The following is a 17,523-nucleotide window of genomic DNA, read 5'->3' as shown; positions in this document are numbered from 1 at the left end:
GGTCACATACTGCTTTCCCCTGATCTAAGAACTGTGAYCAACAGCCAGCTTTATGGMCTCAATGCAAGGTGGAATGAAACAATGAGACCCAAACACCTGACACTACAAACCTACAAAGTAATTAATTTTTTTCTCAGACTGAGAAAAAGAGGGCAACTTCGACAGAGGTATAGAAAGAGTTTATAGAAAGAGTTGAGGATGCTTGTCAGGGCAGGAGAACACCTTAACAATTCAACAAACATGTTCTGGGCTAGCCGAGCAATAGCCTGAGGGAGAGACAGCATGTGGAAGAAGTTTTCTCCCCTCCTCTCCTAACGCGTCTGAGGAGTTGGGAGCGAGATAGACGCAGTGATAGGCATCAGAGCCAGCTGTGGAATAACACAATTTACACTTCACTTAGAGCAGGTAACAGAGCCACCTCCCCATGGCCCTCAGAGGGGCCGCCAACGTGTGAGACTTGGCCAAAGCTTTAGAGTCCCAACCCCAGTCTCAACCCCCAGCCCCTGGCCTGCACCTTCACAGTCTTCCAATTAAAACAAAATAAAACACTCAGCAAAGAGCTGTTTTAAGAGACCTGGCTCTGTTACTGCAGCGGTAAAATTGACTAAGAATGAACCGAATTCCAAGGTAGTAATGAAATAGAGAGACAAAATCTAATGTAGCACCACTACACCCACTGCTGTTTTAGAATGCTKGAACAACATTTCGGGGAGTTTTGTTACGTTCGTGGCAAGTTCAGACGCTGTGACATTTATTGAATTCACTCTTATTTTCTCACTCTCTCTCTGTGTCAATCAATCTCTGTTTCTCTCTCGCTCTCTTTCTCTCTACTCCATCCTCCTTTCTATGTAGTGAAAAGATGTGTAGTGTGGGTATACAGCCTACTTTGTAGGACATTTCCAGAGGACTTTGACACTAATGATTTACAGTCAATGGGGTACTGTGCACATGAAAAGATTAAGACAATAATGAATCAAGAATCCAAAAAGCGGTAGTCATTCAACTGTAACCAGGAGGACAGGATACACATGAATGCACACGGACACTGTCTCGTAAGTAATGTGACTGTCGGTCACTCACCCACTCACTCTCACTCACTCATTCAGTCACCCACCCATCCATCCATACACCCATCAATACAATTGAAGAGAAGGGTTGCTATGCTATCCTATCTGCCCCCCTTTATCAGGCATGTACAAAGAGAGAACAGGGGCCCCATACTGCTGACAGGGGAGGTTAGTATTGAGCCAGTGTGTGTGAATGAGTGGTGGGCGGTATCAAAGGAATTCTCCCAATTGGAGTGAGTGGAGCTAGAGTTGCCCTKCCCCTGACACTGTCCTGCCCTGCACACTTGTGTCATATGAGAGGTGACAGGCTACGAGAGCAAACTAGGACAGGTTAAAGGACAAGGTAAGACACCTCACATTTTCCTCCTGTGTGGTTGCCCCCAGGGCCTTTTTACATCAGCTACTGTAGGACTACATCTATTAACATAGTAGAGAGAGGGAGAGAAAGAGAGGGAGAGAGGAGAAGACACTGTAAACAAAATGTACAAGATGTACATTGCTCAGTACCACCATCACTGCCTGATTCTTTGGAAACTGATATGTAGCTGCTTTCTTTGATAAATATCAAAACATCTGAAGTCATAATCATTTACATGTGATGTGATCTACAGTAAACCAAACCTTGATTTTTTTTTCAAAAGGTCATTTTATTTTCTGTTATATGTATGCTATTTTCCATAGACGTTTATTATAATACACACAGCTGGTCTTCTAGAAATGTACCATAACAATGTGCTTTGAACTCCCATTGAGAGCGCCTAAATGACCAACATTGACAGGTGTAGAGAGGGAGGTAATTTATCATTCACAATCTATAGGACACAGGTTAACATTCCTTTAACATCATGTTCATGGAACTTGACTGATATTTGTGGAGAAACACTTTAGAACTGATCGGATCTGAACCCTACCTACAAGTCTATCTTGCAARTTCTATAGAAGACATAATTGATGGGAAATAGTATGATCATTGTTTAATCAACTAATTTAAAGGTTTTTGATGTCACCTCATCTAAAGGTTTTTAATGAAGGCCTCAAAATTCAACATAAATCATTTTACAGTAGGCTGCTATGCATTTGAGATACAGTATTATGTCAACAGCCATTTTCATTTGAATGGCAGCTCAGTATACAGTATACTGTTGCTGAACAGTAGGTATTGTATATGTCATGTTCTCTCGTTGAATGTGTGATAGCCTGGCATATTATACAGGTAGAGATTGAACAGCTCTGTTTATAATCCCTTTATTCTGTATTGCACTGCCCTCAGGTGTTCATAGATCACATTGTTGTCAATCACAGCATGGGAGATGTACAGTCATTTGTATCTTAATTTTCTTCCAGGTTATGACTCTGCCAGGAGTATTGAAGTTCATTCAGAGACAATGAGCACCAGCTGTAATCGGTGAGTGGTTCTCCATGGATGGCTACTCAGGTCAGCAGGTGAACTCAGCGACTGTCAGATACAGTCACATACAGTAAACTCAGATAAAATTGCACAATAAAAATCTCTGTCAGGCAAACTCAAAGATAAACCTATGTCAGTTGAGGAGTCACTAACAACCCTGTGATAATTTGGTATGTAGACTACAGTAGTCGTTCAAGTTATTGTGTGCAATGTACTCTAGGTCTAGGTCACTGACCACCCTGCTATACATGTACTGTAGTGCTGTGTGTTACTGACCATAGTGCGGCTTGCCACATTCTGTGTGTTTTATGTGTAGGCCTAGTATGTATGTCCCCATCTGTGCTGTAGTATGTAATGTGCGACCCCCCTCCCTTCTCTATGGCTTGCTGTGCCATCAGCACAATTCCAGCCTCTGTAAGCACAATAACTCCAAAGGTCACAGCGGGGTCACACTCACTGCCAGTGTTAATCTCTATGATAGTTTTATTTAACTCACACAAAAGCACACAATCACACAATTAGAATAGATCTAACTCTGAGCTGCATTGCTCTGTTAACCAGACATTTCCGAATGGATTTGTGTGTGTCTATGTCACTGAGGTCTAGAGTGATTAGTTGTATCAGAATGATATTAGTAGACCCTTCATAATGTAATTTGACACGTTGCTGTGTGTGTTGCATGTCAGCTGCTTTGCTCACATGAGCACCTCTATTGATGTGAGTTTTTTTCATTTTTTTTCATTTTTTTCGCAGATTGACATTTCATGAAATGACAATGACTAGATGAATACATTTWTTTTTTTWWATGTATACTGCCTGTTAAATGTCCAGACCAGTCTAAATCCACTTTTTCTCACTGAAAGAGGATGGCCAGAACTTACCCATGCTGTTGCACAACGATTTAAATCAATGAGTCATCGTTTTAGTCAAAGTATGATATTTTTTCGCTTTGAGTGACAAATCCGACCTGCCCACTTCCTGCAAATCCATGTGAATGCAGTATTTTTTCTTATGCTATTACATCCAAATTCTTTTCAGCCTACATTTAGTTTCAGGGCTGAGTTTTATTTGAATGTTACCATCCACCAGCATGGCGTTGTTTATTAGTCAGAAACAGCTGCAAAGTTCCTCTTCATGACTGAGATGAGCCAAACAGCCTTGTGTCCACTTGGCCGCCTGAGCCATGGAGCAAATTAAAATAGTGGGTGTAAACTTGTGTTTTTGCACTAGGGCTGTTCTAGTCACAGTATTACCGCAACACCACAGTCATGAGTCAACACCACAGTCATGAGACCGCAGTAAAATTCCATGTGACCATTGAGTCACAGTAATCTCCTGTTATGCACTCTGGACATCCATTGGTAGTACGTACCCAACTTACTAACTACCATCAGGTCCTAATGGCCTGGTACTCAGCACTCTATTGTCCCTCTAACCACTCTGATGTCAATGCAAATGCAATCAAAAGTCACATCAATCACTTGTCATCAAAACAGTATCACACTTTTAAAACTCACCTTACTGTGATGACCAATTTGAAGAAAGAAGTTCAACARCAGGTTGAAACTGAGTGGAAAACATGGTAATTGTGAATGTTGTTTTCAAGCCTAACACAACGAAACAGATTTGACTTGGTTTCCCAAATTAAGCACTGGGTAGATGCAGGAACAAGGTTGGAGAGCCCATGGTATACAGTTTKGGCGGAATATAACCAGTAGTTGATGCTTGGATTTAAATAAGTGTTCTCATATTTATTTGTCAGCTTGCTCATATTAAGCACATGATCTGCTATAAAACCGAAGTAGCCTACCAGGCATCATTGAAAAACGGACGACGGGAAAGCGGGAAAGCATCGACGGGAAAGACGGGAAAGCATCCATTCTCTATTCCAGTGCATACAGATGACATGTATTTTTTCTCTGCCCCTGTTCCTGACCATTTGATAATGGGTCATTCTAAATTTAAACTAATTGTACGTATTAGTAAAGACAAGATTAAATTGAGAATAGTCTGATCCAGAACATCCCAAACATGCTTAGTGGGTGACATTTGTAAGCAGGCCATGGAAGAACTGGGACATTTTAAGGTTCCAGGAATTGTGCACAGATCCTTGCGACATGGGGCCGTGCATTATCATGCTGAAACATGAGGTGATGGCGGTGGATGAATGGAATGACAATGGGCCTCAGGATCTCGTCACGGTATCTCTGTGCATTCAAATTGCTATCAATAAAATGCAATCATGTTCGTTGTCTGTAGCTTATGCYTGMCCATACCATAATCCCACCGCCACCATGGGGCACTCTGTTCATAATGTTGACATCAGCAAACCGCTCGCCCACATGATGCCATACAAGTGGTCTGTGGATGTGAGGCCGGTTGTACATACTGTCAAATTCTCTAAAACGACGATGGAGGCCGCTTATGTTAGGGAAATTAACATTAAATTCTCTGGCAACAGCTCTGGGGGACATTYCTRCAGTCAGCATACCAATTGCACGCTCCCTCAAAACTTGAGGCATCTGTGGCATTGTGTTGTGTGACAAARCTGAACATTTCAGTGTGGCCTTATACTGTCCCCAGCACAAGGTAATGATCATGCTGTTTAATCAGTTTCTTGATATGCCACACCTGTCAGGTGGATGGATTATCTTGGCAAAGGAGAAACACTAACAGGGATGTTAACAAATTTGTGCACAATATTTTTGAGAAAAAGATTTCGTGCGTATGGAACATTTCGTGGATCTTTTATTTCAGCTCATGAAACATGGGACCAACACTTTAAATGTTGCGTTTATATTTTTGTTCAGTGTATATATATAGGAACATTTTATAAATGGTATAATTGGGTGAAATGATCCCGCCGTCACCCCAAGATGAATGGTTTTGACCACCAAAGTTTTGCTTCACTATTCGCTACCCTGCTTTGATTGGTGTAACAGGTAGAAACGACAAKTGTGTAAAGGGTGAAATGGCACCCTTGAAAGAAAATTCAAGGAACTTACAGTATATAGTGCCTTCAGAAAGTAGTCATACCCCTTGAATCATTCTATTTGTTGTGTTACAGCCTGAATTAAAAATTGATTTAAATAAAACACACAATAGCCCATAATGACAAAGTGAAAACATGTYTTTAGACATTTTTGCAAATGTATTTAAAATAAAATACAGAAATATCTAATTTCCATAAGTATTCACACCCCTGAGTCAACACATGTTAGATTCACCTTTGGCAGYGATTACAGCTGTGATCCTTTCTGGGTAAGTCTCTAAGAGCTTTGCACACCTGGATTGTACAAYATTTGCCCATTATTCTTTTCAGAATTCTTCAAATTGGTTGTTGATCATTGCTAGACAACCATTTTCAAGTCTTGCCATAAATTTTCAATCAGATTTAAGTCAAAACTGTAACTCGGMCACTCAGGAACATTCACTGTCTTCTTGGTAAGCAACTCCAGTGTAGATTTTGCCTTGTGTTTTAGGGTATTGTCCTRCTGAAAGGTGAATTAATATTCCAGTCTCTGGTAGAAAGCAGACTGAATCAGGTTTTCCTCTAGGMTTTTGCCTGTGCTTAGCTACATTCCATTTCTTTTTTATCCTGAAAAACTCCCCAGTCTTTAACAATGTCAAGCATACCCATAACATGATGAAGCCACCACTATGCGTGAAAATATGGAGTGTGCCCCAAACATAACACTTTGTATTCAGGACAAAAATGTATTGCTTTGCCACATTTTTTGCAGCATTACTTTAGTGCCTTGTTGCAAACAGGRTGCATGTTTGGAATATTTGTATTATGTACAGGCTTCCTTCTTTTCACTCTGTCAATTAGATTAGTATTGTAGAGTAACTCAAATGTTGTTGATCCATCCTCAGTTTTCTCCTATCACAGCTACTAAACTCTGTAACTGGTCAGGTTTTGGCCAAGACTGTTCGGGTTTTGGTCACTAGATGTCCCCATTGCACCTTTTTTGTACCTTTTGTTTTTCTTGCTCTAATTATTGTTTGCACCTGTAGGTCATTCCCTTGTTAGTATTTAAACCCTGTGTGTTCCTCAGTTCCTTGCTCAGTGTTTGTAAGTTACACCCAGCCCCAGCCCAAGCCTTGTTTTATACAGATATTTCTCTTGTTGGATTTTCCAGAGGTTCTCTGGTTTAGTTCTTGTGTATTATTTGAGTAGTCTTTTGAGGTGTTTTTCCCTGCTGTTTTTTACCACTTTGGAGTTTCTTTTGTATTTTGGAGATTTCCATTTTGTGCCTCTTGGCTTTATTTTTGGACATTGTGGATTTAGTTTCTTTGCCTGAAGATTTTGTTCTTTAATTAAACCACCATCTCTAGTACTGCTGTGTCTGCCTCATCTTCTGGGTTCTGACGATTATTAGTGACTGTTTCTCGCACCGGGTCCTGACATAACTGTTTTAAAGTCTACATTGGCCTCATGGAAAATCCCTGATCGGTTTTCTTCCTCTCCGGCAACTGAGTTAGGAAGGACGCCTGTATCTTTGTAGCGACTGGATCTATTGATATTCCATCCAAAGTGTAATGAATAACTTCACCTTGCTCAAAGGGATATTCAATGTCTGCTTTTTTTACCCATCTACCAATACATGCCCTTCTTGCGAGGCATTGGAAAACCTCTCTGGTCTTTGTGGTTGAATCTGYGTTTGAAATTCACTGCTTGACTGAGGGACCTTACATATAATTGTATGTGTGGGGTACAGAGATGAGGTAGTCATTMAAAAATCATGTTAAACACTATTATTGCACACGGAGTGAGTCCATGCAACTTATTATGTGACTTGTTAAGCACATTTTTACTGCTGAACTTAATTAGATTTCCCATAACAATAGGGTTGAATACTTACTGACTCAAGACATTTCAGCTTTTCATTTTTAATTTATTTGTAAACTTTTTGAAAAACATAATTCCACTTTGACATTATGGGATATTGTGTGTAAGCCAGTGACCAAAAAATCTAAATGGAATCTATTTTAAATTCAGGCTGTTGTAACACATCAAAATGTAGAAAAAGTCAAGGGGTGTGAATACTTTCTGAAAGCACTGTAATTACTGAACATGTCATTTGCGGCGTGCATGATCATGAGCAAAGTCATTGTAGTCTATAATTTAACTTCCCCTGTATGAACCATGAGCACGGGCTTGCTTGGTCCTGTGTTGCTCAGTTAGTAGAACATGGTGCTTGCAACGCCAGGGGTGTGGGTTCGATTCCCACAGGGACCAGTACGAAGACGTATGCACTCACTATTATAAGTTGCTCTGGATAAAAGTGTCTACTAAAGTATAAAATGCTTTACTGCAGCCTACCTACMAAAGGTTGCACCATGTCCATTACAATGTAGAAAACACGTATCTTTCAATAGTTATCAATATGCCCAGAGTTTCATCTTATTCTTTTTAACTCTTTCAATGACAGATTCACGGCTGCAATTTATGGAGGATGCCAAAACTTAAAATAGCAATAGATGGCAAAGACAAAGATAGACCAGTGGTTTCCATCTGTGGGAAGTTTTCCCCATGACAAATCCAGCTCCAGAACCAGTCATAGAGCCAGCTGGCTAATCCTTTGAATATGGAGTAGTAAAACAAAACACAGCGACAACAGATAGCATTCGCTAGCTAGATAAGATTAGCAAGATAGCTAGCTAGYTAGGTTTAGATTTAATTTATTTGCACCAAAGAAAATAAGTGATAAACAACAATACAGATAAAAAACAAATAAATAAAAAACGGTGTGCGGGTGGGTTTGGAAGCCCAAAGGCTTAAATAAAAACCACAAAACAATATACAATACAKAAGTACAAAGATAAAACAGATAACAAAACCCACCAATCATAAATGTACAAATAAACCGATCAGCAATCACAAAAAATAATAAACARTATGTGTTTTGTTGAAATGTGTGTGTGTGGTGGTGTGAGTGTGTGAGAGTTGGGCTATATGGAGGAGATTACTGAGTAGTTTGGTTCATCAGGCTGACCCCCAGTCTTCGTTATTGAGGGAATTCTGGCAATGTGAAGATAAGAATTCCAGAGTATGGTACCTCTGTATCTGATAGAGAATTGACTATGTGAGGTGCGACAGAGGGGAAGGTGAAGGTTATCGCAGCGGCTTGTGTTATATAGATGGATTTCAAAATGAACCTTGAAGAATCCATGGAAGGGTTTAGGTAAACTATTTTTGAGGCATGAGTATTTGTAGACGAAAATGCATAATTGGCGTACATTGATGTCGTATATAGGCAATATTTTGAGTTTCTTAAACAAAGGTGCAGATAGAGCCAGGTAATTAGAGGAGGTGGCTAGTCTTGCAATTGTATTTTGTATGATGAGTAATTTTTGTATGTAGGAGGCATATTTACTGGCCCAGACAATATAACAGTAAATGAGATATGGGTCAATTAAGCTATAGTAAAGAGTAAGGAAGCAAGACTGATGAACCAAACCACTAATCTTCCTGATGACACCAACAGATTTCATCACTTTGCTGCAGACCAACTGAATATGATCTTTCCAGGACAACTTTTCATCAATAAGAACTATGAGTAATCTAGTGGATGTGACTTGATCCATATCAGTCCCACCAATTGGGATTCTGGCTTTTTCTTTTTTACAKTTCTTGTTCTTACTGGTGAATACAATAAAGCTAGATTTTTTTTAACATTTAAAGATAATTAGTTTATCTGAAACCATTCAGGAAATTTGGTCATGCCTGAGTTGGCTTCATTAATTAGTGAATCAAAATTCTTGTGTGRTAAAATCTAATTGGTATCATCAGCAAAGAGAATGGGAAGTAAGACATTTATTTTGTATGATTTTTTTATTGAAACTTTATTTAACTAGGCATGTCATTCTTATTTAAAATGACGGCCTACCCCAGCCAAACCCGGACGGCGCTGGGTCAATTGCGCGCCGCCCTATGGGAAATAACTATATAACCAATTATATGTATAATCAGCTATATACGGTTAGCATGCTAGCTAGCTACACTGACAGCTGTCAGTGCCCTATTTGTTGATGTTTATCAACTACACATGAAAATTCCAACACCTAATTTGTGAATATGTATAAGTAGCCTTCGTCATTCTTCGGAGATGAAACCTAAACCTGCATTTCCTCTCTAGGACAGGACATTACATTGAAATACTGGCGTACACCCTATCCTATCCAATGCCGTAGAGAAAGAGATAGGTGAAGTCAAACTAGCCCGGTTCATTGGAAAAGGTACATTGTTAATATTTTGTGGTAGCCAGGCTCGGCAAGGGAAGATTCTGCAAATGGAAAAGCTTATTTGGAAGAAGATTAAAAGCCATGTCCCTTGTGCTTWTGCTAGGTTGAGGATAGTCATCACTGGGGTCCCAATATCTATGTCCACAGATGATATTAAAAAACATGTGAAGGGAGGAAGAGKGATAGAGGCCAAAAGGTTGATCTGTAGAAAAGAGGGTCAAAGAAGTGAAAGCTTATCAGTGCTACTGTAACGCTCTGGGTGTCGGGGGTGTGAAGTCAGGCGCAGGAACAACAGAGARTTCAATATAGTGCTTTTAATGCACACACGGTAAACAATGTCCCCACGAAAACACTGGGTGTACAAACAAATGCCCCATACACGGGGGACAAAAAAACAGTCCAAATACACTCTACGAACGAAATAAACAATACGTTCGTCTACTCCCGATACCAAGGTACAACTGATCAATCCCGCACAAAGAAACGTACGGGCTGGCTGACTAATAAAGCCCAACTAATTATAATCACCTCAACACAGGTGTAACAAATAAACACATAAGGAGGRGGRGGAAAAAGAGTCAGTGGCAGCTAGTAGGCCGGCGACGACGACCGCCGAGCGCCACCCGAACGGGAAGGGGAGTCACCTTCGGTCGGAGTCGTGACAGCTGCTGAGGTTTGAAAAGGTTTTACCTGGAAAAGTACAGATAGTTTCAATGTCAGAGAATTTGTCCCATCCCCATGGCAGTGTTTGAATGCCAAAGAATGGGTCATGTAGCTGTTCAGTGTAAAAGAAAGAAGAGATGTGCCAAGTGTGGAGGGGAACATGATTATGGTGAATGTGGAAGCAATATGAAGGTCAAGTGTTGTAATTGTGGGGGGGGAACATAGTGCAGCATTTGGTGGATGCCAGGTGCAGAGAGAGGCTCAGAGATATAGAATCATTCATGATGTATCATATGCAGAGTCTGTAAAACAGATTGGTGGAATGAATGTGCTGTGTCTCTTTGACACTTTGATAGCGAACATAGTTTTCATTGGTAAGGTTATCAACACGACTCGGTTTGTGGAAAGCACAAATGCCAGGTTGAAGGTTATAGTGGATACGACAAAATAGTTATTGGGGGTAACATATGTTACTGTTGAAATGGTAGAAGTTAGTAGGGATTTATTTGGTCTTTTAATGTTATTTTCTTAGTAGTACAGAATTAAGCAGACCATGATTGATTGCACACTCCAGCAAAGTAGGTGGCGGCATGCACCTTAAACGTTWGTTTGCGGACCGTGATGTCAACTTCCTCTGGGGGGGTCTATAATAGTTAAACTACTCAAATGAAGACAATGAGATTCATAGGCTGCTGTAATTATTTTTTTGAAAATAAAAAATAATATGACTGCACTGTTATGTTTTCTGGCATTTTGATTGTGTAGATTTGTTTCTCTGTTGTGATAATTGCTTAGTATTGTACTAGTCCAGTAGGCATATTTACAAAAAACATGGGTGTTGACAAGTTGGCTAGTTTTGTATTGTGTCCTTAATTAACTTTAGGTTATTTGAGGTCATCTCTGTGCATACAGATCCAAGCCCAGCTGTATTTCCAATGCAGTGTGTAATGCAGTGTAGCTTAGTTTTATTCACCATCCCAGCAGCGCAAAAGACTCGCTGTTGAGACAAAATCATTTGGGTCGAAAGCTCCGAAAGCCAGGTTCTGGTGACACCACAAAATGTTCCACACTGTATTCTTGTGAAAAATGCACCAGAAGCTGTTTGCAGTTATTGTATGTGTTTCAATTGCACAATTTACAACTCCTTTCAGCTCACAATARAGTACAGTGTTTTTACTGTGTTAAATCTCCATCAATGCCATAACTATTTCTCCAGTTCTGCTTTTAATACAGGCTTACCTGGTAGTGTAATTGACATATTGATGACATTGCTTTACATCTGCTGTCCCTGACAGTGATCATATACAGTGGGGCAAAAAAGTATTTAGTCAGCCACCAATTGTGCAAGTTCTCCCACTTAAAAAGATGAGAGAGGCCTGTAATTTTCATCATAGGTACACTTCAACTATGACAGACAAAATGAGAGAAAAAATTCCAGAAAATCACATTGTAGGATTTTTTATGAATTTATTTGCAAATTATGGTGGAAAATAAGTATTTGGTCAATAACAAAAGTTTATCTCAATACCTTTGTTATATACCCTTTGTTTTGCAATGACAGAGGTCAAACGTTTTCTGTAAGTCTTCACAAGGTTTTCACACACTGTTGCTGGTATTTTGGCCCATTCCTCCATGGCAGATCTCCTCTAGAGCCAAGTGATGTTTTGGCTGTTGCTGGGCAACACGGACTTTCAACTACCTCCAAAGATTTTCTATGGGGTTGAGATCGGAGACTGGCTAGGCCACTCCAGGACCTTTGAAATGCTTCTTACGAAGCCACTCCTTCGTGCCCGGGCGTGTGTTTGGGATCATTGTCATGCTGAAAGACCCAGCCACATTTCATCTTCAATGCCCTTGCTGATGGAAGGAGTTTTTCACTCCAAATCTCACGATACATGGCCCCATTCATTCTGTCCTTTACACGGATCAGTCGTCCTGTGTCCCTTTGCAGAAAAACAGCCCAAACATGATGTTTCCACCCCCATGCTTCACAGTAGGTATGGTGTTCTTTGGATGCCAACTCAGCATTCTTTGTCCTCGAGTTGAGTTTTTACCAAAAAGTTCTATTTTGGTTTCATCTGACATATGACATTCTCCCAATCTTCTTTTGATCATCCAAATGCTCTCTAGCAAACTTCAGACGGGCCTGGACATGTATTGGCTTAACCAGGGGGACACGTCTGGCATGCAGGATTTGAGTCCCTGGCGGCGTAGTGTGTTACTGATGGTAGCGTTGTTACTTTTGGTCCCAGCTCTCTGCAGGTCATTCACTAGGTCCCCCCGTGTGGTTCTGGGATTTTTGCTCACCGTTCTTGTGATCATTTTGACCCCACGGGTGAGATCTTGCGTGGAGCCCCAGATCGAGGGAGATTATCAGTGGTCTTATATGTCTTCCATTTCCTAATAATTGCTCCCACAGTTGATTTCTTCAAACCAGCTGCTTACCTATTTCAGATTCAGTCTTCCCAGCCTGGTGCAGGTCTACAATTTTGTTTCTGGTGTCCTTTGACAGCTCTTTGGTCTTGTCATAGTGGAGTTTGGAGTGTGCATGTTTGAGGTTGTGGACAGGTGTCTTTTATACTGATAACAAGTTCAAACAGGTGCATTAATACAGGTAACGAGTGGAGGACAGAGGAGCCTCTTAAAGAAGAAGTTACAGGTCTGAGAGCCAGAAATCTTGCTATGTTGTAGGTGACCAAATACTTATTTTCCACCATAATTTGCAAATAAATTCATAAAAAATCCTACAATGTGATTTTCTGGATTTTTTTTCTCATTTTGTCTGTCATAGTTGAAGTGTACCTCTGATGAAAATTACAGGCCTCTCTCGTCTTTTTAAGTGGGAGAACTTGCACAATTGGTGGCTGACTAAATACTTTTTTGCCCCACTGTATCCCACAGAGAGGGGATCCGCTGTGCTGAGATGGCTATGGTATGTCTCACAGACTTTGAGGAGTATGCCAAAGAGCACCTCTCCAAGGCAACCTGGGACTACTACGCAGCCGGAGCAGATGAGTGCTGCACCAGGGACGACAATCTGCTGGCCTACAAACGGTAGGTACCTCTCCCTGTCCTGTAAACTACAAGATATACAATTTTATGTCACAAAAACCACTCAACAACACCACACGTCAAACTAGAGTGCTAGGAAGAACTGGTAACAATGTGACTCAAAAAAATCAATTTGTCTCTGTCCCAGGATCCGTCTGCGACCACGGATTCTACGGGACGTGTCGGTGAGTGACACCAGGACCACGGTGCAGGGCACAGAGATCAGCTTTCCTGTGGGCATCGCCCCCACTGCCTTCCATTGCCTGGCCTGGCACGAGGGCGAAATGGCTACTGCCAGGGGTGAGCACTAGAAGGGGTTTAACAGCTGTAGAGGTTGAGCTCTGCAGATCAATAGCTTTGTTGTCACTGAGTATCCTAGGGGTGATCAACTCAAAATCTCTCTCTCTCTTTCCTCAGGTACGGAGGCAGTGAACACCTGTTACATCACCAGTACCTACTCCACCTGCTCTGTGGAGGAGATCGTGGCTGCAGCACCTAACGGCTACCGCTGGTTCCAGCTCTATGTGTACCGGGACAGGAAGCTGTCTGAGTCAATCGTTCACCGTGTGGAGGCCCTGGGCTACAAAGCCTTGGTCCTCACCGTCGACGTGCCCTACACTGGAAAGCGCCGCAACGATATACGCAACCAGTTCAAGCTCCCGCCGCACCTCAAGGTCAAAAACTTTGACGGGGTCATCCAGGTAATGGTAAAATAAACATATTTTTTGCTTTCTTTTCTAGATTAAATATTTTTAACAGTAATGATTTAACCGTAAAATCATATTGGGACTATTTCTCAGACAAAGATTCATCATAATTTTGGACTAAGAAGCACTTTCAATGAAGAATCTCTATTGAACATTTAGTCCTTTTTAGTCCAGGACTAGGCTTAATCTGTGTCCAGGAAACTATCCCACAGTGCGCATAGCAGAGAGACAGTAGCTGCTTTTGAATGATTTAATAAATCCAACGAATGCATTTCCCCTGAGGCGTCCTTCTGTGTGTATATGTTACTGTACTGTATATGTTACTGTACTGTATATGTTTGTGTACTGCATTTTATGTCTGTAGGAGGCTGCGAGTTCTGAAGAGTATGGTATCCCTTCCAACACCCTGGACCCCTCCATCAGCTGGAAGGACGTATACTGGCTGCAGTCTCTCACCCGCCTGCCCATCATCATCAAGGGCATCCTGACCAAGGAGGATGCTGAGCTGGCCGTGGAGCACGGCGTCCAGGGCATCATCGTGTCCAACCACGGAGGACGCCAGCTGGACGGAGGGCCCGCCACGGTAAGAACGGGGACAAATTACACCACCTCGTCCTCATGTCCCCTCTATTTCACTCTACAATCAGCAAGCCAAACAATATTTAGTTAATGAAATGGTGATATTAAAGGACAGTTCATTTGAGGACTCCTACTGTACAACAATGTAGGTTGAACTCTAAGGGAAGATCTCAATTGCATACTTCTCGCATTCTCTCTCCTTGTCTCCTTCTCAAAACCCATTGGATGAAATGCCAGTTCCTCCTCTCTGACCTTCTTCAATGGGTTTTGAGAAGGAGGCTAGGAGACTAGGAGAGAGGACGCGAGGAGTATGCAATTGAGATCTTCCCCTAGAGCTTAACCTCCATTGTTGTACAGTAGGAGTCCTCAAATTAACTGTCCTTTATGTCATGGCTAAGTAGGCTTTTCTTCTCTACCTCCCTCTGCTCTCTCTATCTACCACACAGATAGATGCCCTATCTGAGATCGTGGATACGGTGCAAGGGCGTATCGAGGTGTATCTGGACGGGGGGATTCGCACCGGTAGTGACGTGCTGAAGGCCGTGGCTCTGGGAGCCAAGTGTGTGTTCATCGGGAGGCCAGCCGTGTGGGGCCTTGCCTATAAAGTAACTATTAACGTTGTGTGTCATTGACCTATTAAGTTTAGATACTGAGAGTAACGACTGTCTTGCTGCCTGTGTTTGTTTACTCAGGGTGAGGAGGGGGTAAGGGAGGTACTACAGATCCTCAACGATGAGTTCCGTCTGTCAATGGCTCTGTCTGGTGAGTGAGGAACAAAACTTCTTACATATAAATGAAGGATATTCATTTGAGCCAGTTTGCTACAACAGGAAAATAATTCTACAGCAATAGGAAATGTGAATTATTATGTGGATTATAATTAATGGACATTGTTGTAAGGATTGATCCATTTTTCGTTGGAGGAAATCAAGTCAGAATTTTCTAAGTGGAAATGACTAACTTTAGAAGCCTTTTTAAACCTCCAATACACTACACATTTGCATTTCCTGCTGTGCAAAAAAATTCTTAGCAACAAATTAAGATTCTACATCTGTAATTATATTTTTTCCAGTCTGAGATTAAAAACCCTTAGCTATCATTACATCAACCTCATAACAATGCAACACTAATGTTTTGTTGATCTTTCCTCCCCCAGGGTGCAGGAACGTGGCTGAGATCAACAGGAACCTCATCCAGTTCTCTAAACTGTGACTTGACAGCAGGGGTTGCCAGAATCAGCCAGACAACTATGACGACGCAGCAAAACGGAGCTATCTTCTCAATCAGTATAACTTCGAACTAAACCGGAATTTGGGACAACAAAACAATACCTGTCACATGAATCATAATGAACTTAAACTGAATCTGACATCAATCTAAAACATCCTCAACATTAATAGTGGAATCCAATGTGGCTGCCCGAGTTCTTGTGGGGAAATAACTGGACATTGCAATACAAGCAGCTTCCATATGATATAACCAGCAAAATATGGTTATCACTCAGCTGAGATATGTTGACATGATATAGATCATGCCGTTTACCCTATTCCTAACTCTCAATGGCTGCAGGCCCAGTGTTAACGCATGTATGAGTGAGAGAGGCCTGATATTGTGTCTCTGATATGGTGACTAAAGTTTAGTGAATTGTGAAGGTGGTCTGCCTTTAGATCAATGTCTAACAGAGATCCCTCAGTCAAAGCAGATCTGAAGGTGAAATGATTGATCCCTTCTGGTTTGATTGTAATAACTGTTCTGGATGGTGAGGTGGAATACGGTTGTGAATGCAGCAGTGAGAGGAGTGTGGTTGATTGGTAGATAGAGTGATGTAACATGGCCGTTTGGCATTCCAGTTCCTAATCCTCTGAGAACAACAGTGTGATTTGATTCAGAACCCTGGAGACACAATGACATGAAAACTCATAGAAATAAGAATTAATAGAATGGACTTGGAAGCGCTAACCCTGGCAATTGACTGGTAAACTCATGGGTACACTCGCAATGGCTGCCTGGTGTTATGATACAATAATTTCCATGGTATTTTGGAATGTTCCATCAACTGATTCTGGAGTGCCGTGGTAATGTAGAATGTTCATTAAAATGATGCTAACTGATGTGGCTCATGCAATGGAGTGTGTTTTTATAATGTCATTTGAATTGACTCAACAAATCATAGCACAGATTGAAGGGATTCTTCCTGATTTTACATCCTGGGATGGGTACACTCAAAATGGCTGCCAGTCCACCCATTATGCCATCATTGACTTGAATTGAGATGCCCTTTTTATTTATTCTTATTTCTGTGAGAACTACTGTAAAACCACATTGAGAGTAAAATATCATATTTTAGAAGACTTTATGCCTCGTATCTTTCATTCAGTTTGTTTGTGTGTTTGTTATGGTGTTTGTTTGTTATTTGTTTCCCCGTACAATTGAACTCACATTTCTTTAGATACTAATTATTTGAAACATGATATTATAAAAAAAAAATTATAAGAAAAATAAACTTATGACACTGTAGTGCCACATTTGACACTAAAGAAGTATAGTATAGGAGTCTCTGGAGTTTGAAAGGATGAGCAACAAGTCATTGTATACATCTGTCAAAGATGGTGGTTAAATGAAGATGTCCCAGCCAGGTCGTTTACCATGAAAGAAAATGTCAGTTTTGGTCTGCTTAGGGGGGGGTGGCTCTCCCATAGGCACCAATGCATTAGCAGCTGAGTCTGGTCTGCTTAGTTCATTGTCTTTATATGAACCAGAAAAAAATTGCATGTGGGATGTCTCGCTTTCTCTTCCATCT

The 17,523-nt window shown here is 41.1% G+C and overlaps 1 protein-coding gene across 4 annotated transcripts; it reads left to right on the top strand.

The window, feature by feature from the left end:
* Positions 1-1,302: 1,302 nt before the first annotated feature.
* On the top strand, positions 1,303-17,074 carry LOC111978731 (2-Hydroxyacid oxidase 2-like). 4 transcript variants are annotated; one of them, XM_024008967.2, is made up of 9 exons: positions 1,303-1,410; positions 2,412-2,472; positions 13,288-13,440; positions 13,586-13,737; positions 13,855-14,138; positions 14,509-14,727; positions 15,170-15,328; positions 15,416-15,485; positions 15,880-17,074. In XM_024008967.2, exons 2-9 carry the CDS (start codon positions 2,453-2,455, stop codon positions 15,933-15,935), a joined length of 1,113 nt encoding a protein of 370 aa, XP_023864735.1. In that variant the 5' UTR covers positions 1,303-1,410; positions 2,412-2,452; the 3' UTR covers positions 15,936-17,074. The 4 variants fall into 4 exon arrangements, with proteins under 4 accessions (XP_023864735.1, XP_023864727.1, XP_023864743.1 ...); XM_024008959.2 differs by having other exon boundaries at positions 13,855-14,144; XM_024008975.2 differs by having other exon boundaries at positions 1,391-1,410; positions 2,412-2,502; positions 13,855-14,144.
* The last annotated feature ends 449 nt before the right edge of the window (positions 17,075-17,523 follow it).

This window comes from Salvelinus sp. IW2-2015, linkage group LG2 (assembly GCF_002910315.2).
Source record: "Salvelinus sp. IW2-2015 linkage group LG2, ASM291031v2, whole genome shotgun sequence".
In the NCBI taxonomy this organism is placed as follows: Eukaryota; Metazoa; Chordata; class Actinopteri; order Salmoniformes; family Salmonidae; genus Salvelinus; species Salvelinus sp. IW2-2015.
Note: the sequence above shows the minus strand (reverse complement) of the source record. Positions and strands in the feature narration are given on the sequence as shown.

Excerpts from the sequence above, each read along its gene's own strand:
- LOC111978731 (XM_024008959.2), top strand. The coding sequence starts at position 2,453 with ATGAGCACCAGCTGTAATCG. Across the intron at positions 13,738-13,854 it reads CGAAATGGCTACTGCCAGGG|GTACGGAGGCAGTGAACACC; the intron begins GTGAGCACTAGA and ends CTCTTTCCTCAG. Across the intron at positions 15,329-15,415 it reads TGTGGGGCCTTGCCTATAAA|GGTGAGGAGGGGGTAAGGGA; the intron begins GTAACTATTAAC and ends TTGTTTACTCAG.